At 48.6% G+C, this 26,012-nt stretch overlaps 1 protein-coding gene across 3 annotated transcripts in view; it reads left to right on the top strand.

Annotated features, from left to right (window-relative positions):
- TRIM37 (tripartite motif containing 37) overlaps positions 1–26,012 on the top strand; it is a 1,106,152-nt gene that overhangs the window by 863,640 nt on the left and 216,500 nt on the right. For all 3 annotated transcript variants that reach the window (XM_085649381.1, XM_085649379.1, XM_085649380.1), the window contains exon 19: positions 19,104–19,409. In XM_085649381.1, coding sequence (XP_085505507.1) covers positions 19,104–19,409 — 306 coding nt within the window. The remainder of the gene's footprint in view (positions 1–19,103; positions 19,410–26,012) is intronic.

Below are 26,012 nucleotides of genomic sequence, written 5' to 3'. Positions count from 1 at the left end.
ACCCGTCCCCGCCCGCCCCCCTCACTGGTCCTGGTTAAACACAATATGCAAATGAAATAAGACCCGACTGTACAGTGCAAAACGGCAAAATCAAGGACCAAAAGTCATTCTAAAGGGGACCCGTCACCCGCGGTGCCCGCAGAGGGTCCGGGACGGCCACCTCCGTCCGGCAGAGAGTCCAGCCAGTCACTTGCAGCCACAGGAGAGTCAAAAAAGGCTGTCCGATCCCCATGTTCCACTCGGAGTTTTGCAGGGTAGAGCATCGAATACTTTAGGCCCAGCTCGCGGAGACGACGCTTCACCCCCTGGAATCCCATCCGTTGTTTCTGGACCAGTTGCGTGAAGTCCGGATAAAAATTGATGGTCGAGTTCTCATAACGAACCGGGCCGTGGGTCCGTGAGGCCTGCAGAATAGCGTCGCGGTCCCTGTAGTAGAACAGTTTGGCCACGATAGGCCTCGGGGGGGCCCCCGGCCGTGGCCGACCGCCCGGAACTCGATGGGCCCGCTCCACGGCAAAGAACTTACTTAGGCCAGCCGGGGACAACTGTTTCAGGATAAGTTCCTCGACCACGAGGTCGACCGGGCGGCCGTCGGAGGACTCCGGTACACCTATGACGCGGATGTTGTTGCGTCGGGCCCGTCCCTCGAAGTCCTCAAGCCGCCGGGCCATATGATCGTTGACCACCCTGATGTCTCCGAGCGCGGCCCGCAGATCCGACACCTCCGCACCGAGGGTGGAGGTTCGTGTGTCGAGAGCCTGGACCCTCTCGTTAGTTTTGGAGAGGTCGGCCCGGATCAGGGTGACATCAATCGCGACAGTGTCAATCTTACGGGCCAGGGCCTCATATTGCGTCGCGATGGTTTCCCTAATGCCATCAATGGCGCCCATAATGTCCTGCAGGGATAGTTCCGTAGAGACGGTCGCGCCTCCCTCCGCAATATCCGAGGGGGGACCAGCAGCGCCAGAGGGCCCCCTGCCCTGGGTGTATCGGTCCATGTTATTGCTCTGGACTGCTCCCCCGCGGAGGGAAGCCTTGGTCTTGCGGCCCTCGGGACCCCCTTTGCCCCCCATGTGAACACGGTCACTCAAGGGGACCTCCAATCAAGAGGTGTAAGGGCACCAGCAAGAAGACCACAAAATGTCGGTATAGGGGGTCCGAGGCGATAGGCACTCTAGTGGCAGGTGAAAGAAAACCTCATTCAGAGGCCCAGGAAGCACCTCGCCACCCCGAGCGCACCCCCCTGCCGGTCTCCTGAAGTGGAAAACCGAAACCGAAAGTGGTGGATCGGCAGCTGGCACCGCGCTGAAGCCGCTGTTGTTCAATTGCAGCCCGGCCCCTCGGGTCACCTTCACCCCGGTCACCTCCGTCGGGTGGGTCCCAAAAGTTCCGACGGCGACAACTCAGGATTCCCAGGTCCGATTTGAGTTTTGAAAAGAGATATATGCTCAGCTGGTCTTTATCTCCCAGATTCCATAAGCCACGTCAGGATATTCTCAGGATAGATTCCGAGGAGCAGAGAGGGTCCGGGGAGCCCTGTGCTCACGCGACCATCTTGGATGCGCGCTAGGCTCCTCCCCCCGGACCTCAGAATCTTGAATCTGTTTCTCAAGCAGGAGAGATTCGAGATGCTCACCCTAGCGCAGGGTCTTCAGGCGCTGCAACAGGATGACTGGATGGTGTCCATCGATTTGCAGGATGCGTATTTCCATATCCCAATCCTGAAGTCGTACAGGAAGTATCTCCGTTTTACAGTTGGGTCGCAACACTACCAGTTTGCGGTCCTTCCGTTTGGTCTTACTACCGCACCTTGAGTCTTCACCAAGTTGATGGCAGTGGTGGCTGTCCATCTCAGGAGGTCGGGATTCCTGTTTTCCCCTACCTGTATGACTGGCTTCTGAAGGCGAGGTCGCCAGAGATGGTGCTTCATCATCTGCAAGTTACAACCCAGCTGTTGTACAAATTGGGGTTTTCGATAAATGTACCCAAGTCTCACCTGGTGCCCTCTCAGCGCAACCTGTTCATAGGGGCAGTATTGGATACCACTGTGTGATGAGCATTCCCTCCTCTGCAAAGGATTCTCGACATACAGGAAATGATTCCCTTGTTTTACAATGGAGCGGTTGTTCCAGTTCTGAAGGTCCTTCGCCTGCTAGGTCTGTTCGCTTCCTGCATTCTGTTGGTCAACCATGCACGCTGGCACATGAGGGCACTCCAGTGGTGCCTCCGCAGGCAGTGGTATCAACACAACGGAGATCTCAGGGAGTCAGTCAGGATCTCCAGAGAAGCTGCAGCGGATCTGTCTTGGTGGAGCGTGGAGGGCAATCTGACTCAAGAAAAGCCCTTTCATCTTCCTCCGTCTGTGACCACAGTGATAACGGATGCTTCTACCCTAGGGTGGGGTGCTCATCTGGGGGATCTGGAGATCAAGGGTCTTTGGTCTCCAGAGGAAAGATTGTCTCATATCAATCTTCTGGAATTGCGGGCTATATGTTTGGTGCTCAAGGCCTTTCTCCCTTCCATTCCCGGTCAGTCGGTTCAAGTCCTGACGGACAACACTGTCGCGATGTGGTATGTCAACAAGCAGGGAGGAGTAGGGTTGTACCGTCTCTGCAGAGAGGCCTTGCGGCTCTGGTCCTGGGCTCAGGACCATCGGATTTACTTGATGGCAAATAATCTGGCCGGAGTGTTGAACGTGCTTGCGGACAGTCTCAGTCGGCAATTGTCCGCCGACCACGAGTGGAGGCTTAATCCAGAGGTGATTCCACACATCTTCCGGACGTGGGGGACTCCTCTGGTGGACCGGTTTGCCACTTTTGAGAACGCGCACTGCCCGTCATTTTGCAGTCTCCAGTTTCTGACGTAGGGTGCGTTAGGGGACGCGTTTCAGTTGAGTTGGAGCTCACAATTCATTTACGCGTTTCCTCTCATACCCTTGATTCCTAGGGTTCTGAGTAAGATTCGCCAAGACCGGGCCCAAGTTATATTGATCGCCCCGGAATGGCCAAGAAGGGTGTGGTACACGGACCTTCTTCACCTCTAGTCGCACCCTCCGCTCCGTCTCCCTCTCAGGGCAGACCTCCTCTCTCAGATGGAGGGGCAGGTTCTACACCCCCACCTCCGGAGCCTGCACCTTCATTTTTTTTTTGAAAAACTTTCTTTATTGGCATTTATAGATAGTGAAACACGCAGGCACATGCGGTATCGCCATTATCACATAGATTTACATTTCAAGTGCGCCCAGTCACAGTTCTTACAATCTAGCAGCCTCTCGGCTCCTCAGGCCGTTCATCGCTGTCCTGAGTGGGGCTGTAGATATGTGCCCGGGTCCTGCCTCTGAGTGTGCCCTACGGGAGTGCGCCTAGATCGCCTCGCGGCAGGGACGCCGTGCAATGTGACTGAACCCCCTGTGAGGGGCGTCGCGGAGGCTATGGAAGTGCGGCCATTGATTAACCACTAACTAACTGGGGGTCGAAAACCAGGGAAAAAGGGGGGTGCACTGTGTCGCCCATCGGGAATACTAGTAGCTGCGCACTCTTGAGGTCGGACCATCATGTGGGAAAGGGCCGGTGTGGCCGCGGACGCGGAGATGGGGAGGGGGCGGGGGGGGGGGGACTCAGGAGCATCGTGCCTGGCCTATGAGGACTCTGGCTGTGAGGCCCGTGGCAGAGCCTGCACCTTCATGCCTGGAGATTGAACGGGGCAACCTGAATTCTTTGTCTCTCCCGCCTGACGTGGTGGATGTTATTTTATCGGCCAGGCGACACTCCACCAAATCTATCCACTCCTACAGGTGGTCGAAATTTGTTAGATGATGTGGAGAGAAATCTATTGATTCTCTGAAAGCGCATCTTTCTGATGTTCTTTGTTTTTCACTTCATTTGGCTCAGCAGGGTTGTGCTGTAGCCACTGTTAAAGGATATTTGTCGGCTTTGTCGGCATTTCTTTGTTTGGCTGACCAGCCCTCTCTTTTTAAGTCTCCAATAGTTTTAAGGTTCATTAAGGGGCTTACTAACATGTTTCCGCCCACTCCTTTTATTATGCCCCAATGGGATTTAAATCTGGTGTTGACTTTTTTAATGAGTTCTACGTTTGAACATATGCATAGTGGTCCATTGAGATTACTGACATTTTCTAGTGGCTATCACTTCGGCTAGGAGGGTGAGTGAGCTCCAGGCTTTGAGTTCGAAGCCTCCTTTTCTGACCATACATGCTGAAAGGGTGGTACTCAGGACCAGGGCTGCTTTTCTGCCTAAGGTGGTAACTCCCTTCCATCTAGGACAATCCATTACCCTCCCTGATGAATACAGGCCCCAGCTAGGCCCGCAGGACACAAGGGTTCGCTCTCCTGTAACGGAATCTATAAGGAAGTTGGCACGGAAACTGCAAAGTACAAACACAGCATTTATTAACCCTTAAGGGTGGTCCTACAATCCACACAACACTCTTCAGTATTGCATGGAGTAGCACAAAGAACATTCGTACACAGTCCCCTTTTATACACAACAGAGGGGCTCATAAGTGGGTGGATACAACATGAGGCCGAAGAACATTACCATTTATGGTCATTCTCAATACTGAATCAATACATGGGCGGAGCCAACACACTCCTTGAGCCCGCGAAAACACATGGTCAAGCAAGGCTAATTATAACAGATGTGGTCAAGTCTGGGCATGCGCCAGATGGACAGGAGAGAGCTATTTATAAACTGTTACTAGGCAGATTACAAGAGCAACTAACACAGAGGTCGGACTCTCCTCGTGGTGAACACATGGCAGCATGTCAATACAAAATGGAGTCCGGACTTCGGTCAACATAACGAAGAAAACATGATCTAAAGGGAAAGCATTAATGTCTTTAGTAAATGCTTAATCACATTCTGTTTCAATTTACAACAGACGACCCTTTCAGCATTTACTGAAGACATCCGGTTTCCAAAAATCATCATATATGTCAATTATCATCATTCCTTTAACCTCTTTAGCTAGACGCTTCTGATGAGCAACATCGGCAATAGCTTTCTTATCCGGAATGCAGAATGAAATGCATACAGAACAGAACAATGGTCCACATTGAACACACATACAGAAAAAGAACAGAATTGCTATAATAATACAGAGACCAGTTAAGACCTTCCATCCCCAGGCAGTAACCAACGCCCAAAACCATCCAGAAAAGGACCAAGTGCCGTTTTCTGTGTGGATTTCAGCTGCTATTTTATGCAGCTTGTTAATGGCGTTATAAACGGATGGCGTATGATCAGGGATGAACACACAGCAGCTACTTCCAATAATTTTACAGGCTCCACCTCGATCAGCTAGCATTACATCTAATACCATACGATTCTGTAATGCAACAATCCTAGTTATTTGTAACTCTTCCGTAAGATTCCCAAGAGCAGCAGCAGTCTGATTGGTCACAGCTTCTACCACTCTTGTTAATCTTCGGATCTTCCTACTATTCAAAGCGGCTCCAACAAAGAAAAACAGTCCTAAGTTAAAATCAATATACTGTTGCAAGCTGGTATCAGTTTGATCCACATCATCAATTGATAGAGTACGTTTATACCTATTTACAGTCACATTATTCAACAATTTCAAATCCTTATGATATGACGCGGGTGCTAGAAATACAGGAGGTAATAGGAATGATACATAGCATACCCCAGACCACCCAGCCGGCAAACGGTAATAACCTTTATTTCCACATACAAAGTAAGTATTATGGGACGCTAGGAAGGTACTGTTGTTCAACCCGTCAATATTCAGTACAGTTATGCAATCACTGACACCAACAGGGATAAAACCCACACTCTGGACACACAGGTCCGCTTGAGCTTGTGCCACTTGGATCACGAATTTGTCCTTCCCCACAGTGTCTCTGGTGTTCGTGAAGATATAGGGAATGGATTCATTGTCCGGTCGGTACTCTTCCCATTCCCAAATTGTCCCATTCGCTTGTGGATACCCATTCTTGTCTTGATGGCATTCTCTATTAAGTCTAAAAAGCAATCGACCCACTGTCGGTTTCCGAGTGGCAAAAAGCAAAGTGTACCATGCTCTACAAGAGCCATTATGAGAGAAAGGGAGTGGTATGAATGGCGTACCTCCTTTCTTCTGATGAGCCGGCATCATCTCACATATCTAACAGTTCGTAGCGTTCGTAGCAACGTGGGTATGATGCAGCATCTGGATGAAAGTGTTGTTCAAGTAAGATTGTCGATGCTTCAACTCTTGATACGGTAATGTATAAAAGTAGTGCTCCTCAGGCACCGGAGTTGTCAACACAAGTGTTTTCCGAGCAGGAGTTACCTCCTCCACAAACCATGTGGTTATCCCAACAATAGCTACTGTTAGCATGAACCCCAACGCACAAAGGATTTTCTTCTTCTCCATGTCAAAAGAAACAATACCCTGATATCTTCCTGAAACTAAAAAGGTCTGTCAGAACTCTTCCCCTTGGGCAGCGGTTGATTTCTTCACATGCAGGGCTGATCCCCCCCCCCCTTGCCTCATCGGCTCTCCGTTTCACTAACCCAAGGGCCGTTCTGACAGTATGTCCCGGCACTGGAAACCTTACTTCCTTGGTCGAAGATGATATCGCCTTCCTCCAGAAGTCGTGTGGTCCGGAAAGAGCTCCTCAGTGTCTCGTGGCTCAGCAGCACGGCCTGTCTCTGCTGCTAGGATTTCTCGTTGATCGGTCAGCACGGCAGACTCCACCAATCCGGGCGGTACCTTTCGACAGTGCAAGGAATGGATCCAATTCTTTCGGTTCGAGACTCGCACAGCCGTCCTCGTTGCAAGGAGGACTTGCTCAGGTCCTACCCATCTCGGCTCCAAACTGTTCGTTCTGTCGAAGACTTTCACCATGACATGATCTCCAGGCCGGAGACCATGTCCTTCGCCGGTAGACCGATCAGGGAGCGCCTCTCGGACCTGTTGATGAATAGAAACCAAGTTATCCGTTAACTGTGCCAGATAATCGCTCATCATTACACAAGGTACATCATACACAGCCTTAGGCCTTGGTGGACCCCAAATGTTCATTGGGCGTCCGAATACTATTTCGTACGGCGTAAGGCCGGTTCGAGAGTGTGGCACTGACCTAATTGACAATAACGCCAGTGGCAGGGCGTCTGGCCAAGTCAAAGACGTTGAAGCTTGGATTTTGGCGATCTTAAGCTTCAGTGTACCATTATACTTCTCGACTAGTCCGGCAGACTGGGGGTGAAACACGGCATGAAACTTCTGAGTGATGCCTAGGCCCTTCAAGACATACTTTATAACATCCGCTACAAAGTGAGGGCCATTATCACTCCACAGAAGTCTACAGACGCCGTATCGAGGGAAAAACTCTTTTAGCAGTAGCTTCGCCGTGGTCATTGCAGTATTGTCTTTTGTAGGGTACGCCTCAACCCATTTGCTGAAAGCGCAAACCACTACTAGAACATACTTCAAATTGTTACAGCGCTCAAGCTGGATGTAATCCATCTGCAGAACCTCAAAGGGTGCAGTAGGTGTCGCAAATCCTCCTGCTGGAGTTCGAGTGCCTTTCCCTGGGTTATACTTCAGACAGATCATACAGGTCTGCACCACCCTCTTTGCCGTGCTAGCAATCTCTGGATGCTCCCAGACTTGGGTAAGCAATTTCACAATTGCGGAAGCTCCAACATGTGCTAGCCCATGTGCCATCTGAACCATAGGTTGTACGAAAGCCGTGGGTAACTTCCATCTATCCATCTGTTTATTTCTCCAACAACCCTCATCATCCAACTCTCCCTCGCTAGCCCATTTCTCCCGCTCTTTATCAGAAGCGGTCCTTTGCATTTCTCGCACTTCCTCCTTCGCATCACGCCATCTCTCCACCTGTGATTTTACTACATACATGGCAGTAGCGCCGGGCTGCATCGCAGTCTCCCGTGCTACTCGGTCTGCTAACGCATTCCCTTTCCCAACTTTATCAACTACTTTCCTATGGGCGCTACACTTAACAATGGCAATTTTCTTTGGGTATGTCAATGCAGTTAAAAGATTATGAACTAACTCTCCATGCATTATCTGTACTCCATGTGACGTTAAAAACCCTCTCTCCTTCCAGAGTAGGCCGAAGTCATGCGCTACTCCGAAGGCATAGCGGCTATCTGTATAAACATTCACACATAATCCTGTACTGAGCTCACATGCTCGTGTTAATGCTATCAGTTCCGCTGCTTGAGCTGATTTCTGTGGTATGCGTGCTGTCTCCACTATTGTGTGTAATGTGGTAATTGCATACGCTGCTGAAGTCGTACCATCTGGTAGCTTCAGGCATGATCCGTCTACCCACAACTCTCCATCTACATCTGAAAAGGGCGTATCCTGGAGATCAATACGACCCTTTGTTTGTTCCTCAATCACAAGAATACAATCATGCGCTTTCTGCGCCTCAGGCTGGGTCTCGGGGTATGGCAACAATGTGGCCGGGTTTAACGTTACGCACCTTTTCAACGTAATATGAGGAGCCAAAAGCGTCAACTCATATCCCGTTAAGCGGGCACTGGTCAAATGCTGCGTCTTTGTTTGATTGAGCAGGGCATCCACAGCATGGGGAACTAACACCAACAATTTATGGGACAACACAATTCCTTCACTTTGGCGTATTGACACAGCTGTCGCCGCTACCGAGCGAAAACACCCTGGTAATGCTCGGGCGACAGGATCAAGCACAGCCGAAAAGTATGCACAAGGGCGCTGCTTGTCGCCGTGCATCTGCACTAAAACTGACAATGCACATCCATCTTTCTCATGCACATACAACGAAAAGGGTTTTGCATAATCAGGGGTCCCTAACACTGGTGCTGAACAAAGGGCCTGTCGCAGTTGCTGAAAAGCAGCATCACACTCATCTGACCAAGGGATTGGGATAGGCGTGTCTTTTGTCAAAAGAGCTAGTAATGGCTTAGCTATGTGTGAAAACCCCAATATCCACTGTCTACAAAAAGAAACAAGGCCCAAAAATGCACGCACATCCTTCTGCGTGGATGGTCTCGGTGTGTCCAAAATTACTTGGATACGATCTGGTGTGAGTGCACGTCCCTCCTTAGACAAAAGGTGACCCAAATAAGTCACCTTTGGTCTACAGAATTGCAATTTCTTCCTAGATACCTTATGATTGTGGGATGCTAAAAAGGAAAGTAAGGATAACGTGCTCTTCTCACACAACTCCAGGGTGTCAGCCGCCAACAAGATGTCATCGACATATTGAATGAGGGCGACCCCCTCGAGTAAAACAAAGGAATCCAACTGTCGTTTCAAAGCCTGACTGTAAATACTAGGGCTTTCTGTGTAGCCTTGGGGAATTCTACAAAAACGATAAGATCTATTGTTTAATGTGAACCCAAAAAGAAATCGGCTATCAGGGTGAATGGGAATGGAAAAGAAGGCATTCTTCAAATCAATCACTGAAAACATGGTCGCCGTAGGCGGGACCAAGGTAAGCAACGTCGTGATATCGGAAACCACCGGGTACTGAGGTATCACGATCTTGTTCACCTCCCTCAAATCAATTATGAACCGATAGACCTTTGCATTCGTGTCCTTTTTCAGAATAGGGAGAATCGGACTGTTACAGATATTATAGGGAACTTCTTCCACTACCCCTACTGCGATCAAGTCTTGCACAATCTGTATGAGAGCCTCCTCGCCCTCCTGGGAAATACGATACTGCGGGAGGCGTGGTAACACCGCCCCCTCCTGGACACTAATGTGGACCGGAGGAATCACCATTTGTCCCACATCTGTGTCCGAAGTCGCCCATAAAGCTCGGGGGAGGGTAGCCAACAACGCATCCTCTGATATCGTACACATCCGCCCAGACCGGGGGTAGTTGTCATTTAAGATCACCCTCATACCCTCAGGGGAGCAGCGGATTGTAGCCCTAAAGTACTTTAACATATCAAGGCCCATAATGTTATCCGGTGTATACGGAGCAAGCAGAAACGGACAGGGCGCAGAAAAAGAATCAACCTTAAATGTAAGGGGCTGTGAAAGAGGGCTTCGGGAGAGTGTACCGTCAAACCCTACCGATGTAACCACTGAGCCGGATGGGGGAGCCCCCGGAACCAAGTACCTAGACAATGCACTACGTGTCGCTCCTGTATCTACTAGGAACTGATCAGTAGAACCTAAAACCTCAGCCGATACATAAGGACCCGTCTGATCGACCGGCACCTCAACTGATTCAGACCCCCATCCAACGCATTCCTATGCATGCTGCGAATCGTGATATCCCGATCGATCGATGTCCGACACATGATACTGGTGCTGGCGATCGAAAACATTTGAGCTATCTCTGTGCTGCCCAGCAGTATCGAAACGGGTATTATCATTAGAATTCCCTCTAAAGTTCGAGGAACCCCCTCTACCTCTCGGGCCACCCGGAGTATGCCCCTGACGTGAAGCACGCAACACTGGGCAATCCCTGGCCCAATGGCCCAATTGCTTACAATACGCACACTGGTTCCTATTCAAATCAGATCGGCCCGAAGGGGGACCATAAGATCCGCCCCTTCCTCTATTATTACCCCGTCGGGGCGGGCCATATACTTGTGCTAACATCACCTTAGTCTTGAGGTCTTTCGATTTCTTCTCTTCCTGGCCCTTCGCCTCGTGCTCCTGACGCTCATAATACTGAGCGATAGTCAGAAGGGCCGTCGGCGTCGCGGAGGACCAGGAACTCTCGCTCGCTTTTAACCGGGCCGCAACTGCCGGTAGCAGATTAGCCACATATTTGTCCGCGAAAAGGTGGCGGCCCGTGTCGTCAGTAAGCGACTGGCCACTAAAATCATGAAACGTCTCCTCAAAGCGCGTAAAGAAGTCCACAACTGACTCGTCAACTTTCTGTTTACATGCAGCTAACATATTCCAGTCAATCTTTTTAGGGGGGATAATCGTCTTCAACTTAGCCACAATAGCCGCAGGGAGATCTAAAATATTCTGGGGTGGTTTCTGTGCGGGCTTCCGTTCCCTATCCTCATCCTCAAGGTCAGACCACCGGGCCTTGAAGGCAACCGCATCATCTACCTTTCGGACAGAGCGCCACGTATCCGGCGGTAGGATAAGGCCAAAGAACAGGTCTATATCCGCTAAGGTCATAATGCAAGAATTCAAGGCCCCCTCGACTTCTTCATAGAAGGCCGCTGGATTCTTGCGGGGGTCAGGCAACGCATTCTTTAATGCCATAACATCGGCCCTATGCCATGGAGTGTAAACCCAATTATATACAAAATATCCCCTTGCATCGGCGGAGTTAATATCCGAGCTAGTCCCTGCTCCCTTAGGAGGAACATACAAAGGCGCCGCCTCTCGCATTGGTTTAGCATGCACTATGTCATCCTTATCTGACTGGGAGGTGGATGGGTGGCCCCCTGCTGCAGACGAATCCGACTGCTTCTCCTCCTCCGTTTGTTGGCGTGCTTTCTCTCTAAGGGCCAGCACCTCGTCCCGCAAAGCGAACAGCCGCCGAGCCGCCTCAGGAGCCTTAGGGGGAGAAAAAACACCATTACGTAATGCTCCAGCATCTGAAGACACTTCGTCAGGCTCAAGGACACTAGAATATTTTCGGAAAGCAGCAATTACTTCATCCGCGAAATGAGACAGAAAATACACCCTCTCTCTATCTTGCCACGACCCCCAAGTATGGAACAACTCCTCCTTAGACATCTTGCCCTTAAGTGCACGGAGGGAAAGTTTCCGAAGCTCAGCCATATGCTCGGCCGATAACATGGACCGTGTGTCTACCTTACCCGAAGCCGGGCCAGAGTCTTGCGGCCGCGGAGCGGATGCGCCAACATAAGGGGGCGGAGAGCGATCTAGTAAATAAAAATCATCATCAGGATTATTAAGGACAGGATAAAGTGGCTGACGAACAACATATTGACCCGAGACCTGTAGCCTACGCTCTTTCTCTTGTCTGTCCGTTTGCTCTTTGTCCTCCCGACGCTTCGCTTCCTGCGCTCGCACATGATCATTCTTCCGTTGCTCTTTATCAAACAGCGCTTTCTCACGTTTCTCTCGCTCACGCACTTCCTTCACCCATAATCGCACACACTCAAACATATCCTGACGAGCACGTCGCTTACACATACACTGTTCCACATACTCAATCTTACGTATATCAAACGATCCATACAAAGGCCATCGCAACTCAGGATCCTTCTTCGTGTATTTCCTCCATAGTGTGCTGTACATTATGGAAGAAAGACCATGCTTCACATACATATCCCTATTAGGAGTCCCCTCTGGGGGAGCTGGAGCAGATTCCTCGAGGTTCAACCGGTGTCCAAAGCAGCAGCACCACTTACGGAGTGCGCTAAAAGCAGGCATGCTCAGAAATAATGCAAAATATGCAATATTATAAGGAAAAATGGCACTTAATTGTTGCGCCGTTCAAAGTTTACACAGCTCCGGAGAAATCTCTCCACATTACCTGCCTATATGTGTTGCAACGCATATATTTTCACAAAGACAAATTCAAAATATGACTAGTCATCATCAATCAAACTCAAATAGCCAAACCAGGCTTCAAAAACTCGGAGCAAGTACCGTACAACGGTTCTTACCAATCAAGAGTCCAGGTTCCAACTGCCAAGCTCCACAATCGCCCAAACGGCTCTCACGGCAGGACCGACAGAAGAGGTCTCAGTCGATGACCGGCGCCACCCAGACGGTCAGCTCGGAAGGGAAGGAAGAAAAACCTCGGGATGCCAGGGCTAAGACGCCGCTGGCAGTGATCACGTCCCCGGCCAAACTCCTCACCTTCGTCGCGACCAGTCCTTCGAGCATCCGAGTCGCCGATGAGCCCCACGTGCCGGGCGCCAATTGATGAATACAGGCCCCAGCTAGGCCCGCAGGACACAAGGGTTCGCTCTCCTGTAACGGAATCTATAAGGAAGTTGGCACGGAAACTGCAAAGTACAAACACAGCATTTATTAACCCTTAAGGGTGGTCCTACAATCCACACAACACTCTTCAGTATTGCATGGAGTAGCACAAAGAACATTCGTACACAGTCCCCTTTTATACACAACAGAGGGGCTCATAAGTGGGTGGATACAACATGAGGCCGAAGAACATTACCATTTATGGTCATTCTCAATACTGAATCAATACATGGGCGGAGCCAACACACTCCTTGAGCCCGCGAAAACACATGGTCAAGCAAGGCTAATTATAACAGATGTGGTCAAGTCTGGGCATGCGCCAGATGGACAGGAGAGAGCTATTTATAAACTGTTACTAGGCAGATTACAAGAGCAACTAACACAGAGGTCGGACTCTCCTCGTGGTGAACACATGGCAGCATGTCAATACAAAATGGAGTCCGGACTTCGGTCAACATAACGAAGAAAACATGATCTAAAGGGAAAGCATTAATGTCTTTAGTAAATGCTTAATCACATTCTGTTTCAATTTACAACATCCCTACTTTCTATCCTCCCCCTCACCGATGCGAGGAGGAGAGGCTTCATTGTTTGGATCCTAATAGGGGGGATTAGCTTCTATTTGGATAGAACAAAAGACTTCCGGCAAGATGATCAGCTCTTTGTTAGATATGCTGGTCGTATGAAGGGCAAGGCAGTGCACAAGCGCACTTTATCCAGGTGGATCATCTTGTGCATCAAGATATGCTACTCCCTGGCCGGTAAGCACTCCCTGGCCGGTAAGGAGCCTCCTGTAGGCATTAGAGCTCATTCCACCAGGGCTAAGGCGTCTACTTCTGCCTTGTCCAGGGGTGTTCCTGTATTGGACATCTGTAAAGCCGCAACTTGGGCCTCCCTCCACACTGCGAAGCATTACTGCTTGGATTCCGAGGTGAGGAGGGATGGTCATTTTGCGCGCTCTGTTTTGCAAGATTTTTTGGTATAGAAGGGTGGACACCCTCTTCCGGGGGTTGGACTGTGTGGGGATTCTATTCATAAGGTGAGGAATCCACAGGCAGATGTATCCATCAGAAGAACAAGTTACTTACCTTCGGTAATGCTTTTTCTGGTGGATAGAGTATCTGCCTGTGGATTCCTCACTGTCCCACCCACCTCCCCGTTGTCCACACTTTTATACCTTAAAAGATGAGGTATTTGGTTATTTGATGTTTTTGTGTACTCAAGATTGTAGTACCTCTATTTGTCCATGGTTGACTTATTTGAAATGTGAGCTTATAGGAAATGATTGCTTTCCTTTTTCACTTTACACTGTGTGTATTTGTGTGAATACTGTGTACTATGTATGCATTGTCTCTATGGTCGGTCCGCCCGTTTTGCCTCGGTGGCACGGAAAAAATGGGTGGAACTGACGTCATCACGCCGACGTGGTCTTCTTATGGTACCGGTGACGTCATGCGGAGCCATGACGCTGAGACGACCTCTGTGCGGGGAGCTAGAAAAAATTTCCGTGGAATGCTGGCGCAGGGGATATTCATAAGGTGAGGAATCATAAGGTGAGGAATCCACATGCAGATTCTGTATCCACCAGAAAAAGCGTTACCGAAGGTAAGTAACTTGTTCGTCAGTCTTCCCCTACCTCGACGACTGGCTGTTGAAGACAGTCTTTTCCCACCTTTAGATTACAGCGAACCTTCTGCATTTGCTGGGGTTCTCTTCAAACGTGCCAAAGTCACACCTGACCCCTTCTCAGATGGTCCCTTTCATCTGAGCTGTTCTAGACACAGTGCAGTTTCAGGCTTATCCTCCTGAGCAGCGAGTCCAAGATATTCAGGCTATGATTCCGATATTTCAGCCTCTATCCTGGATTTTGGTGAGACTAACTCTGAGGCTGTTGGGCCTCATGGCCTCCTGCATCCTGTTGGTAAGACACGCGAGTTGCCGTATGCAGGCTCTGCAGTGGGACTTTCAGTTCCAATGGGCACAGCATCAGGGAAATCTCACCGACATGGTTCAGATCTCGGAAGGAACTGTGAAGGATCTGCAGTGGTGGTTAACCACCGCGATTGGGTCAACAGCAGACCTCTCTGCCTTCCCCAACCAGATTTCACAGTCATGACGGATGCGTCACTTCTGGGATGGGGCGGCCACATGGGAGAGATGGAGATCAGGGGTTACTGGTCTCCAGCGGAGACAGGGCTCCACATAAACTTGATGGAGCTCCGAGCGATTCGCTTGGCATTGAAAGCATTTCTTCCCTCTGTCAAGGGGAAGTTGGTGCAGGTGTTCGCGGACAACACCACCGCCATGTGGTACTGCAACAAGTAAGGCGGGGTGGGGTCGTGGATCCTATGTCAGGAGGCTTTGCGTCTCTGGACATGGCTGGAACAGCAGGGCATAACCCTGGTCTTTCAACACCTGGCAGGTTCTCTGAATGCCAGGGCAGACGATATCAGCCATCAATGCCTGCCGGATCACAAATGGCGTCTCCTGTCGGAGGTGGTGCAAGGTCTTTTTCAACAGTGGGGAGAACCCTGGTTAGATTTGTTCACCTCTGAAGAGAACGCACAATGTCAGCAGTACTGTGCGCTGGAGTTTCCAAGGCGGCTATTGGTCTGCGTGTCGTCACAAGTGGAACTCCGGCCTGTTGTACGGCTTTCCGCCCATACCACTCCTACCCAGGGTTCTGAAGGAGATCAGGAGCAACCGGGCCCAAGTCATTCTTATGGCTCCGAACTGGTCAAGGAGAGTCTGGTATCCAGAGCTTCTGAACAGGAGTATTGATCCTCCAATCAGGCTGCCCCTTTAGGAGGATCTTCAGTCGCATCAGCAGGGGAGGGTTCTACTCCCGAACTTGTCAACTCTGCGCCTCCATGCGTGGAGATTGAGCGGCGGCAGTTGCTGGCTTTTGACCTTCCTCCTGAAGTCTGTAATGTTATTCTGGCAGCCAGGCAGCCCTCCACTAGTTTGGTAGACGCCTGCCGTTGGCAGACATTTGTATTATACTTTACATAAAGGTCCATTGACCCTCTTTCTGCTCCTCTTTCTACTGCCTTGGGAACCCTCAAGGGTTACCTCTCTGCTCTGTCTACTTTTTTGCGGCTGCCATACAAGCCTTCTCTCTTTAAATCTCCTATTGTAAATAGATTTCTGAAAGGGCTGGCTCACTTATTTCACCCAGGGCCTTTATTATGCCACAATGGGACCTTAATTTGGTCCTCACTTACCTGATGTGCGCTCCTTTCGAGCCTTTGCTCAATTGTCCCCTCCGGCAGTTGACAATCAAAACAGCCTTCTTAATGGCGATTACATCGGCCCGGAGGGTGAGTGAATTGCAGGTGTTATCCAGCTCTCCTCCTTATCTTATGTCCTTTCCTGACAAAGTGGTGCTTCGTACCAGGGTATCTTTTTTACAAAGGTTGTGACCCCATTTCATCTGGGCCAAACCATTACTTTGCCCACCTCCTTTACTTCCCCACATCCTTCTAAGGAAGATGAGATTCTCTCCCGACTGGACCCAAAAAGAGCTTTGTCGTTCTTCCTTGACCACACAAAAGAGTTCTGGGTGGATGGCCAACTCTTTGTGTGGTATGTGAGAGCAAAGAAGGGAAAGGCAGTGCAGAAAAGAACCATCTCTCGCTGGGTTGTTCTCTGCATTAAAATCAGTTACGCCTTGGCGAACAAGCAGCCCCCTGAGGGATTAAGGGCCCACTCCACCAAGGGAAAGGCTGCGACTACGGCCTTGGCTCAGGGTGTCCCAGTCGAAGACATCTGTCAGGCAGCGACGTGGGCATCTTTGCACACGTTCGCAAAACATTATTGCCTTGATGGTCAAGTGCGCAGGGATGGGCACTTTGCCCGTTCAGTCCTGCAAGTCTAGGTCATGAGTCCGCAACCCACCGCTGGGATGGTATGGCTCGGGTATCGGATTCAAAGGTAAGGAATCTGCAGCTAGAAGTCTCTATCTGATGAACAAGTTACTTACCTTCGGTAACGCATTATCTGGTAGAGACTCTATCTAGCTGCAGATTCCTTACAGCCCCACCCATGCCTCCCCGCTTTGCAGACTGATGTAATAGGACTAGAGTTACTCCCCTTTCAGGGCCCTAGATTTGCATACTATTATGTCAGTCACTTCGTGGCTCTGTGCTTCTGGCATGGAACTAACCGACGCTGCCGATGACGTAATGCGGAACTGAATGGAGCCACCCAACGTTGCGCGCAAAGGGTTATTGTTCAGCAAAAGTTTCCGGATCCAGTCTGACGCTTTGGAAATTCAAAGGTAAGGAATCTTTAGCTTGATAGTTTCTACCAGATAATGCGTTACCAAAGGTAAGTAACTTGTTCTTTAGGGGCTCCTGTGTTATGTAGTACAGGAGGGGGGTTTACTCTGATAGTGGCCTCTGCCTTCTATCGTAGTTGGTATGTTTTTGCAATGCTTTTGTTCAGCATTGTAGAGGTGTCTCTCTCTCGTGTTGTGGGTGTGCTCTGAGAATCCTCTTCCTCTCTGATTTCAAGGAGGGGTTAGATTTCATAACAGAGCACTGTTGATTTAATTCAGGGGTACGTGTTGATGTCCTTGTCCTCTGTGTTTTATCCATTTGAGACGTATTAGTGTTAGATCATGTTCTCAGTTCTACGGCAAAGACCTAATCATCTAATTTGTTTGCATCGATGGATGTCTTTGATCTCCCAGCCTTGTTCACTCATGGGTTGATTACCTTTGATAGGGAAACAGTATTATTTTTATGAAATGTTTTCTCCAACGCTTCCTCATCCCTCTGTTATGGGTTCTGTTATTTGCATGTTTCTCATGAGGACGTCCCACAATTCTTCTGGTGGAGCAACTTTTTTTTCTTTGCCTGTGATTCTTTTGACAGCTTAGTTGCTGTGGCCTGCTATTCTTATTTAGGGATCTTGGTTTGACAGTCCAGTTCACAGACCGGCCTCTAAGGATGGTGTTACTTGGGTATCTAATTCTAAGATAAGGGATCTGTGACTAGATGTTCCTTTCAGATAAATAAGTTACTTACCTTCTGTAACGCCTTATCTGGTAGAGACAGGATCTAGCCGCAGATTCCTTAAGGACCCATCCTCCCCGTTCTGCGAACTGTTGGTCCTGTTGCCTACAAGATCCCTCTCTTGGCATGCTGTTGCCTCTTTTCAGGGCTTTGCATTTGTTTAACAAAAATGTTATTTCTTTTTGGCACACTGTATACATATGCAATTTCTAAAAGTAGCTCCACATTGTGAGCGCAAAAGGTACTCACAGAAGAAACTGATGTCAGCGGTTGGAGGATGGGTTAATATGGACTCTGTCGGCATCACATCCGGAGAACTACGTCACTACAGAGTCGCTCGATGCCTATTACCGGCACGCGCATAGGTACTGCTGTGTAAACATTTCTAGATCTAGCCTGGTGAATATTCTAAGATAGGGGATCTGACTGCGGCAAGATCCTGTCGCTACCAGATAAGGCATTACTGTAGGTAAGTATTATTATTCTTTTACACGTTAAACCGAGCGAGCAGAGGTTTCATCTAACTAGTATCATTTTAATACCCACAAACCGCAATATACAGCTGCAGGATGTCCAGTGAAATATTTCCATAGGTCAAAGTGTAGCAAAATGTATCTCTGCGTTTTAGCAACTTTTGATTCGAATGAGTTAACAACGATTGGAAAAAAATCTGAAGATTATGCAGCAGAATATGGGTTATGGGGTAAAGCCATAATTATGCAGGAAACACTGCAACAGCAGCATCTCTTAATTCCACTAGTTCTGTCCTTGGTTAACTTGGTGACTTGAGTCACTCGGGCTCCACCTAGCGACCATTACTGTTATTGAAGTTTTTAAACTCATGTCTGACAACGGGAATATTTCTCCACTATAATAGAATTTCCATTAGCAAAACTGTTATTGAAGGTGGGTAGCATGTTGTACTTCAGATGACACCTAAGGGCCTACCTTTTCAGTTGTCTGGTGTATAATGTATGCCCATGCATCTTGTTCCCCATCCCCTTTCACTCCAATGTATTTTTGCTGCTGAACATTGATGTAAGTGTTGCTGTATAAAGTCCCTAAAATAAATAGAGGTCTCTTACACATCACAAAACAAATGTGGTTAATATTTGTTTGCTCGACTGCATATTAGTTACTTAAAGGATTTTTTTTTCTATAAAGGATCATGTTCTCGGAAAGATAGAGATCAAAGGAGGCAACCGGTTTCTTGGCATGTCCCACCCGATTTAAAGATGTTAAAGAGATACAAAACGCAAATTGCCGAAGTACGTAGTAAAATGTCTGATGTGAAGAGCCAACTTTTGGACATTAAAAGCAACAGAAGCAGTACTTGTGATGTACAATCCAACTACTCATCTCCAGATTATGGCACATTACCCTCCTGCGGTACAGACGGCTGTGTTAAAATTCAAGAGTTTGGGCTGGAGCTGCTGGCAAAATCTTCACTTTCAGGTTATTCCAGAAATGGTGAGTCAAATTGGATTCTTTTGTTAATGCAGGATTTCTTAAATATTTATGTAACATTAAGCTGGTTATTTCTTGTTTTTGCTGAGGACATTGCTTGTCAGATGTATAATTTGTTGCTGCGAAGAACGCTAGTTCCTTGCTTTTCCAAGGTCAATAAACAACTTACTTTATTGTGTCAATCCTGTATCTGTTCCCTCACTCCCTTTAAGTTAAAACCAATTTTAACCGAAAAAACCCCATCCAAGGGAATAATTGTCCTTTCAGTAGAAACCAGAAAACACTAGATTTTGCTGCACCTTGACTGCTTTGGCACACTGGTGTCAAACAGTATAAGTGCAGCCCTTAATTCTAAGCAGTTGTCTGTGATGGAAGAGGGACATAGTAAGCCACGTAATGCACGTGTGACAATTCACAAGGTCCCTGAGACTACAGTAGCTGCTTCCATATCCATTTCGGGAGCCTGACCCTCCTCATATGGCTTTAGCTTACTTTTCACTGCATGTTGCTATGTAGTGACCAGCAGGTTCACAACTATACTCAAAGCAATATCTCAGTCCAGGGTAAGCAGCACCTCAATTTGTTAAACATATTTTTATTAATTTTTCATAAACTTTTCTTCTTCCCCACCCATGTCATCTGAAGTCCAGGATGTTACAGCCCCATGTAGACTTGTGAAATGATACAACAAGGAACATAAACACACAATGATGACAAGTGAAAGGATGCATTCTTTTTTCAGACATCAATCTGCAAACAGAAATAAACAACAATAAACAAGACTTTGGGAGCTGCTAGGCAATTAATAAAACATCTATGAGTCTAAAGAGTGTGTGAGTGCTCTTTTATGGAACAATGCAGTTCATCAACCTGCAGAGTCTGAATGCACAGCTTTCAGTCTGCAACCAGTTTCCGGCAGTGACAGTGATTGGAATACACAGCATAGGCCTTCAACCCGGAGGCTGGCTGCATTGAGCAGGTAGATTTGTCAAATAAAACAAAACCACATAGAAACCAAGACCCCCTTCTCCCCCCCACAAACCCTGCTCCTTTGCACAAACAAACCACAAAAAGCAGATAACGATGGGCGTGGCCAGGTGGACGTGATCCAAACCGGCTCCGGAGCAATGTTGCCAGATTGGGCTATTTCCCGCACAATTGGGCGACTTTTTCCCCATTTGTGCGGGAAAAACCCATGCCTGGCGGGGGGCTACTTTTTGGGCTAGAATTGAAAGGGTGTGCGCAATTTTACTGGCCTGGGCGGGCGCCGACCACGAGGAGTCCGTGGCGTTATGGTGGCAGTCACTGTCAGTGGCAAATGAGAGCGCAGCGCGTGCTAAGAGACTGCGACTCATTGGAAGTCAGATCCTGGGCCTGTCTGTGCGCACATGATGACCCCGCCCACCCTAGAGCAGCAGCCAGCCAGCAGGCATGCATCATGACCATGACGGCATATAATGCTGGGAGTGGGACTGAGTGACGTGACTCTCTAAACTCGAAGGCGAAGCGCATATTGGGAGCAGAGAGGTGTGAGCACCGGAATCCTCTGCGCATAGTGTGGGTGAGTGTTGGAGCTGGCGGGAGGGTCTTCGCTTCGGGCGGCTTAAAATATTACTGGGACACATAGGGTGCATTTCGGAGTTCCCAATACATTTGTACCGTCAGCATATTTTACGAATGAACATGTTATGTACGACACCTGCTCCTGTGATAGGTGTCGGACATTGTAGCGTAACGCACTTTCTGTATTCTTTTATATTCGTTAAAGCTTCTTTGTTTCGTTTTTCCGTAATCGTGTCTGATCTCGATGTTTAAGGGCTCACGCGAGAGTCGAGGTGGGCGATCTGGCAATTTCAAAGAGGATCGAGCCAGAGTCAGGCCAGGATTCTGGCTTGGTCCAAAGAGCCAGATCACGAGTCGAACCATCCAAAGAGTTAACATGTTACTCGGGAAACTATTGACATGAAGAGATATTATGAAGATTCTTTAAAATTAAGGAGAATTTTTTTTTTCAATAGCGTGGCAATTAATTACATACTTTTATAGCATTGCACTGAGTGACAGTAACATTTTTGGAGGTAATATGAATATAGCCGTAGGACCCTAATCCAAACGTTTTTGGAGCCCCCACAAAGTTTCTCTGCGGGTACCTACGCTTCAAGGAAACACACTTGTGAAGTGCATCAAAGCTTAAACGGATATGTTCTGTCACTGCTTTGATCTCTAGGTTCTGTAGAAACATTCCAAAATGAAAAGCACTCTTTTGAATATGACAGTGCTCAGCTGTCTTACGTTTAACGTTTTTTTTCTTATAAAAGAGCCAGACGGGCATTGCTTGGTTGAGTTCTATTTGAGTTTAACAGTAGTCCCTAAGAGACAACACATTTGGCTCTCCCCTACTTGAGAGAAATTTGAATGTTGTGGAACATTATTTACAGTTGGAACAGTTAAATCGCGATACATATGTGTGACACATCACCACCTAGGTAATACGGTGGTAGGCCCTGCAGAGTGAGATTGTTGGCAAATGGCGTTCCCATCAGTTGCTGTATAGCATTGTTTTGCAACCATAATTAAAAAGAATGCTTGGATTTGTAGTTCCATAACTGTTCATTAAAATCAAACTACTAATTTCAGCGTGTTTAGTGCTGCTGGCCGAAAACTAGGACTGACCGAAAGTAATCATCATGATATAGGAGCTACTTGACAGATATCTATTTGTGAGACTCCTGCAAAATTTGAGACTGACCTCCACATGGGTCTCAAAGTGACCCTATTCCAAGGTTTGAGATTCACGCCTAATGGGTGTGACTGTCCAATTTATGAACTCTCAGACATTGAGTAAGACTGAGCAATAACTGAGACTGAACGCAATGCTTTTTAGGTCTTGCCTTGCTATCGCGTAAGCGATCGCAAAGCGAGACTATTGTAAAAGGGCATTTCAAAGTGCTCCCAAAAAGCGGATTGCATTGCTAGCATGCGCACAATCATGTGCTTGGTGCCGCCATGCACTCCGTTTTTTGGGAGCACTTCAAAGGGGCCGCTCCCCCGCCTGGAATGCGCTTCCCCGCCCCGCCAAGCGCGCGCGCCACGCTCCGCCGGGCTTGTTTGTTTTCCTTTCACTGCCGTGTCACTTTCAGTGAAAGCCCCTCCCACTCCCTCCTCATCAGCTTCATGTTTTTTTTCAGCGGCGGGCTTGTCTTGTTTAAATTGCAACACAGTGTTCTCGTTGGTGTTTTATTTTCAGCCTCTTACAAGCCTGGGCGTGATGTCAGCGATAATCCTTCTACTGTTTCAGTTCCGCCATTTCATTTGGAATCTTGCAGTATCGACATTACCACCAGCTCAGCATTTCTTTCTATCGTGCATTAATATATTTGGTGATGTAACACTTTTAAAATGTCTCTAGTGATTCGCCTTTACCATCCACCTCTAATCCAGCTCCTAAACTGTTCCGGTGCCTGTGAGGCACTATCTACTATCGTCCCTTCTTCTTACAACCAGGAAATTTCTCACACCCGCTCTCCTTCTTTTCCTGCCATTCACCCATCCCCCTTTCTCACCTCATTTCACTCCATCATTGCTTTCTACTTCTTCCCGTCACTCTTTTCATATCTCTCATTCTCCCCTCTCACTTTCCAGCTTCCCCTCTCCGTCCTTTTCCTCTCGTCTCCCCGCCCTTCTCCCTTCTGTTTAATTATCGGTCTGCTGCTCTCTCCTTTTCACCTTCTTCTATCCTTACTTTCCTCTCTCCCTCGTATTGCCTCGCCCTCCCACGCCCTTTGTCTCTCTTCACTCCCTCTACCACCTTTCTTCCCCTGTAGTTACAATCTAATCGCGTTACACCCCTCTCCCGCGCCCTCGTCTCTCTTCTGCCCCTCCCTCCCCATCTCGCCTCCCTTCTCTTTTTGGCTCTGAGAGGGCGACATTTTAGTGGAGTACAAAAATTACACAAGCATTTGCAATGCAATAGGTCTCGCAGTTACACGAGTTAAAGCTATTGGCATTGTAAATGACAATGCCAATAGGCATTGTTATTTGCAATGTCAATAGCTCAAACTCGCGTAAATGCGAGATCTAATGCATTGCAAATGCTTGTTAAGTCTAATATTTTAAGAAAAAACTGTTATGCTTGGAAATGTGAGGCAATAATTAACCTTCGTACCGTGTGTTTTTTTTTTTTTATCAAAACAACAATTAACATTCTTTATTGCAATACTTAAATAAGTAGGACCAATAAACCCTGCAAAGAATGTTGCGCTCAAAGGAGAGATTCATACCCAGTAAGAGACTGTACAGCAACTGACAAGACAATAATTGGATTGTCTTGCCAGTTGCAGTGCAGAAAACATGTGAGATTAATTTGAGCTCTTTCTTTCGGCGCGGCGCTCGGCTCAACGGTGGACGCCTGATCATCATCGTCATGAGGAGTCGGACACACTTGGTGTCACTGCTGCTGCCGCCCACTGTGGTCCACTGGTCACCCAGGCCACAGTCAGCAGGCGGCGGCGGGCGGTGCTCACAGGCAGCGTTTTCTGTGCAGCGCTGGCTAGCCAGCCCAGTGACAGTGAGCCCACCACCAGTCGACAGCACAGCCTGGAGTCACGCAGCACAGCAGCAGGCCGCCCGGCGGCGCCCGCAGTTGCTGAGTCCGGACTTCGATGCCTGACCTCAGGTGAGTGAGAGTGAGTCAAAGGCGCAACTAGAGCCAAATTTCGGGGTGGGGGGGGTGCAAGAACATTTTTCGAGGGGTGGCTAAATCTTTACGCAATAGACAGAGTGGAGATTGGGGCAGGGAATTAAGGGCGCATGCATTTGTAGGAAGTGATGAATATTCAGAGATGCCAGGAAGTTAATGTAGGTAAAGAGTGTTTTAACACCCAAACCAAAACGGACCACATCGGTTGTTCGTAGGCCAGCCCAGCTTCGAAAACGGTCGTGCAGGGGCCACCCAACCTCGCACGCACCTGCTGGAAGCACCGCGTGCGTCTGTTTACCACTGTCCTGGCATGGATCTGACACTCCGTGCTTCACCACGTTGCTGATGCCAAGGCGTGCACTGACGCACACTGTTTGCCGCTCGAACTGGAGCTGATTTCGGGGGGGGGGGCTGAATCTTTAAGCAATAGGCAGAGTGGAGCTGCAGGGGCTCTTAGAAGTCACAGTGAGAACTGGTCTTAAAAATTAATAGCATTAAGGCCGGTGCCCAGTTAACACCCTCCCACCATCTGTATATTGAATAGAATGTATGTTTGTTGTTAAAATTGTTTCTGATGACAATTTGTGCATAATTGGAGACTTGCTAATTTGGGCTGGTTTTTGGGTTGAAACTGGTCTGATTGGGCTTATATTGGGCTTATATTTGAGCGGCTTTGGGCTTGGGACGGGTCTAAAAATCTGGCAACATTGCTCCGGAGCCGCGTAGCTGTCTCCGCATGCTCCAGACGTGAGGGGTAGCCGAGAAGACATCCAAACAGCCACTGAAGAAACGCAACAGCGGGACCACACCGGAATGATCCCGCATACCGTACGACAGGGTAAAGAGGCGATCTCAGCAACGACAAGTAACTGACTGGGATCCCAAAATGGCATCGCCGGCCACGCTGGAATCAGAGAAGCTCTTACGAATGTTGCGACAGTAACAACCGATTCGGAGAAAGGCATCGGAGATCAGGGCCAGAGAGAAGAACAGCATTACCGGTGGTGTGCTTCCAGAGCAGGGGGTAGATGGCTCCGACTCTACGAGGTCTCCGCCCACCATTGTAGACACGAGATGAGAGACAAAAGACAGTAAGCGGGGGCACTGTTGGTGGCGCCGGGATACCCTATTGTGAGCACGGGAGACCGGGGGCACCTGAAATACTCCCCCACAGCGCTTTTGACAATACAGAGCTGTTTTTGAAGGGATCCAGAAGCAGGCCACAACACGCCTGACTTTAAAATGGCGCCCGCCAAGGACTATCACTGGGTAACATAAGTGGCACCCGAAGGTAGGGCGTCCTCTTGCGAACATTAAGTGGATGCCATAAAACAGCTACAGCAGCACAGCCCTTAACAAAAAAACAATTGCAGTGTCACATGTATATAAAATATCTTATGCCTTACTCTAAGATGGCTGATGTTTCCCAGGTTGTGCACTAAACCTGGGGGAAGGAACCTCTTGGTGTGAAGCAAGCCACTAGAGGGAATAAAATCCAACTGCCGCCGCAAAGGGGTAGAGACTTCTGTCGACCAGTGGGGATTTCACACCCACAAAGAAAGGAAGCAGCCAGGCCGCACCGTTTGCCACCAAAAAAGGTGACAAGCAAGGTATCCAGTTTCTTCACCCCAACAGAGAAGAGTGTAAGTGCAGGAACTAGGGAGAGCGGTCGCCCGCATGTCACTCACTAAAGACGACCTTCTATCCTCTCTGAGGGAATTTAAAACAGAGTTTCGCTGAGAAATCAAGCTCATTGGAATAACTGAAAGCAGACCTAACCGAAAGCATGACCTCCCTCCAACAGGACGTCGACTCCATTGGTACGATAGTTTTGGAGGTAGAAGCCCAGACACAAGAGCTTAATAAACACGCAACGGCCACCCACGACAAAGTGCAAGAAGTCCATA

This window comes from Triturus cristatus, chromosome 3_2 (assembly GCF_964204655.1).
Source record: "Triturus cristatus chromosome 3_2, aTriCri1.1, whole genome shotgun sequence".
Taxonomy (NCBI): Eukaryota; Metazoa; Chordata; class Amphibia; order Caudata; family Salamandridae; genus Triturus; species Triturus cristatus.
The sequence above is the reverse complement of the archived record's forward strand: the minus strand, read 5'-3'. Positions and strand labels throughout refer to the sequence as shown.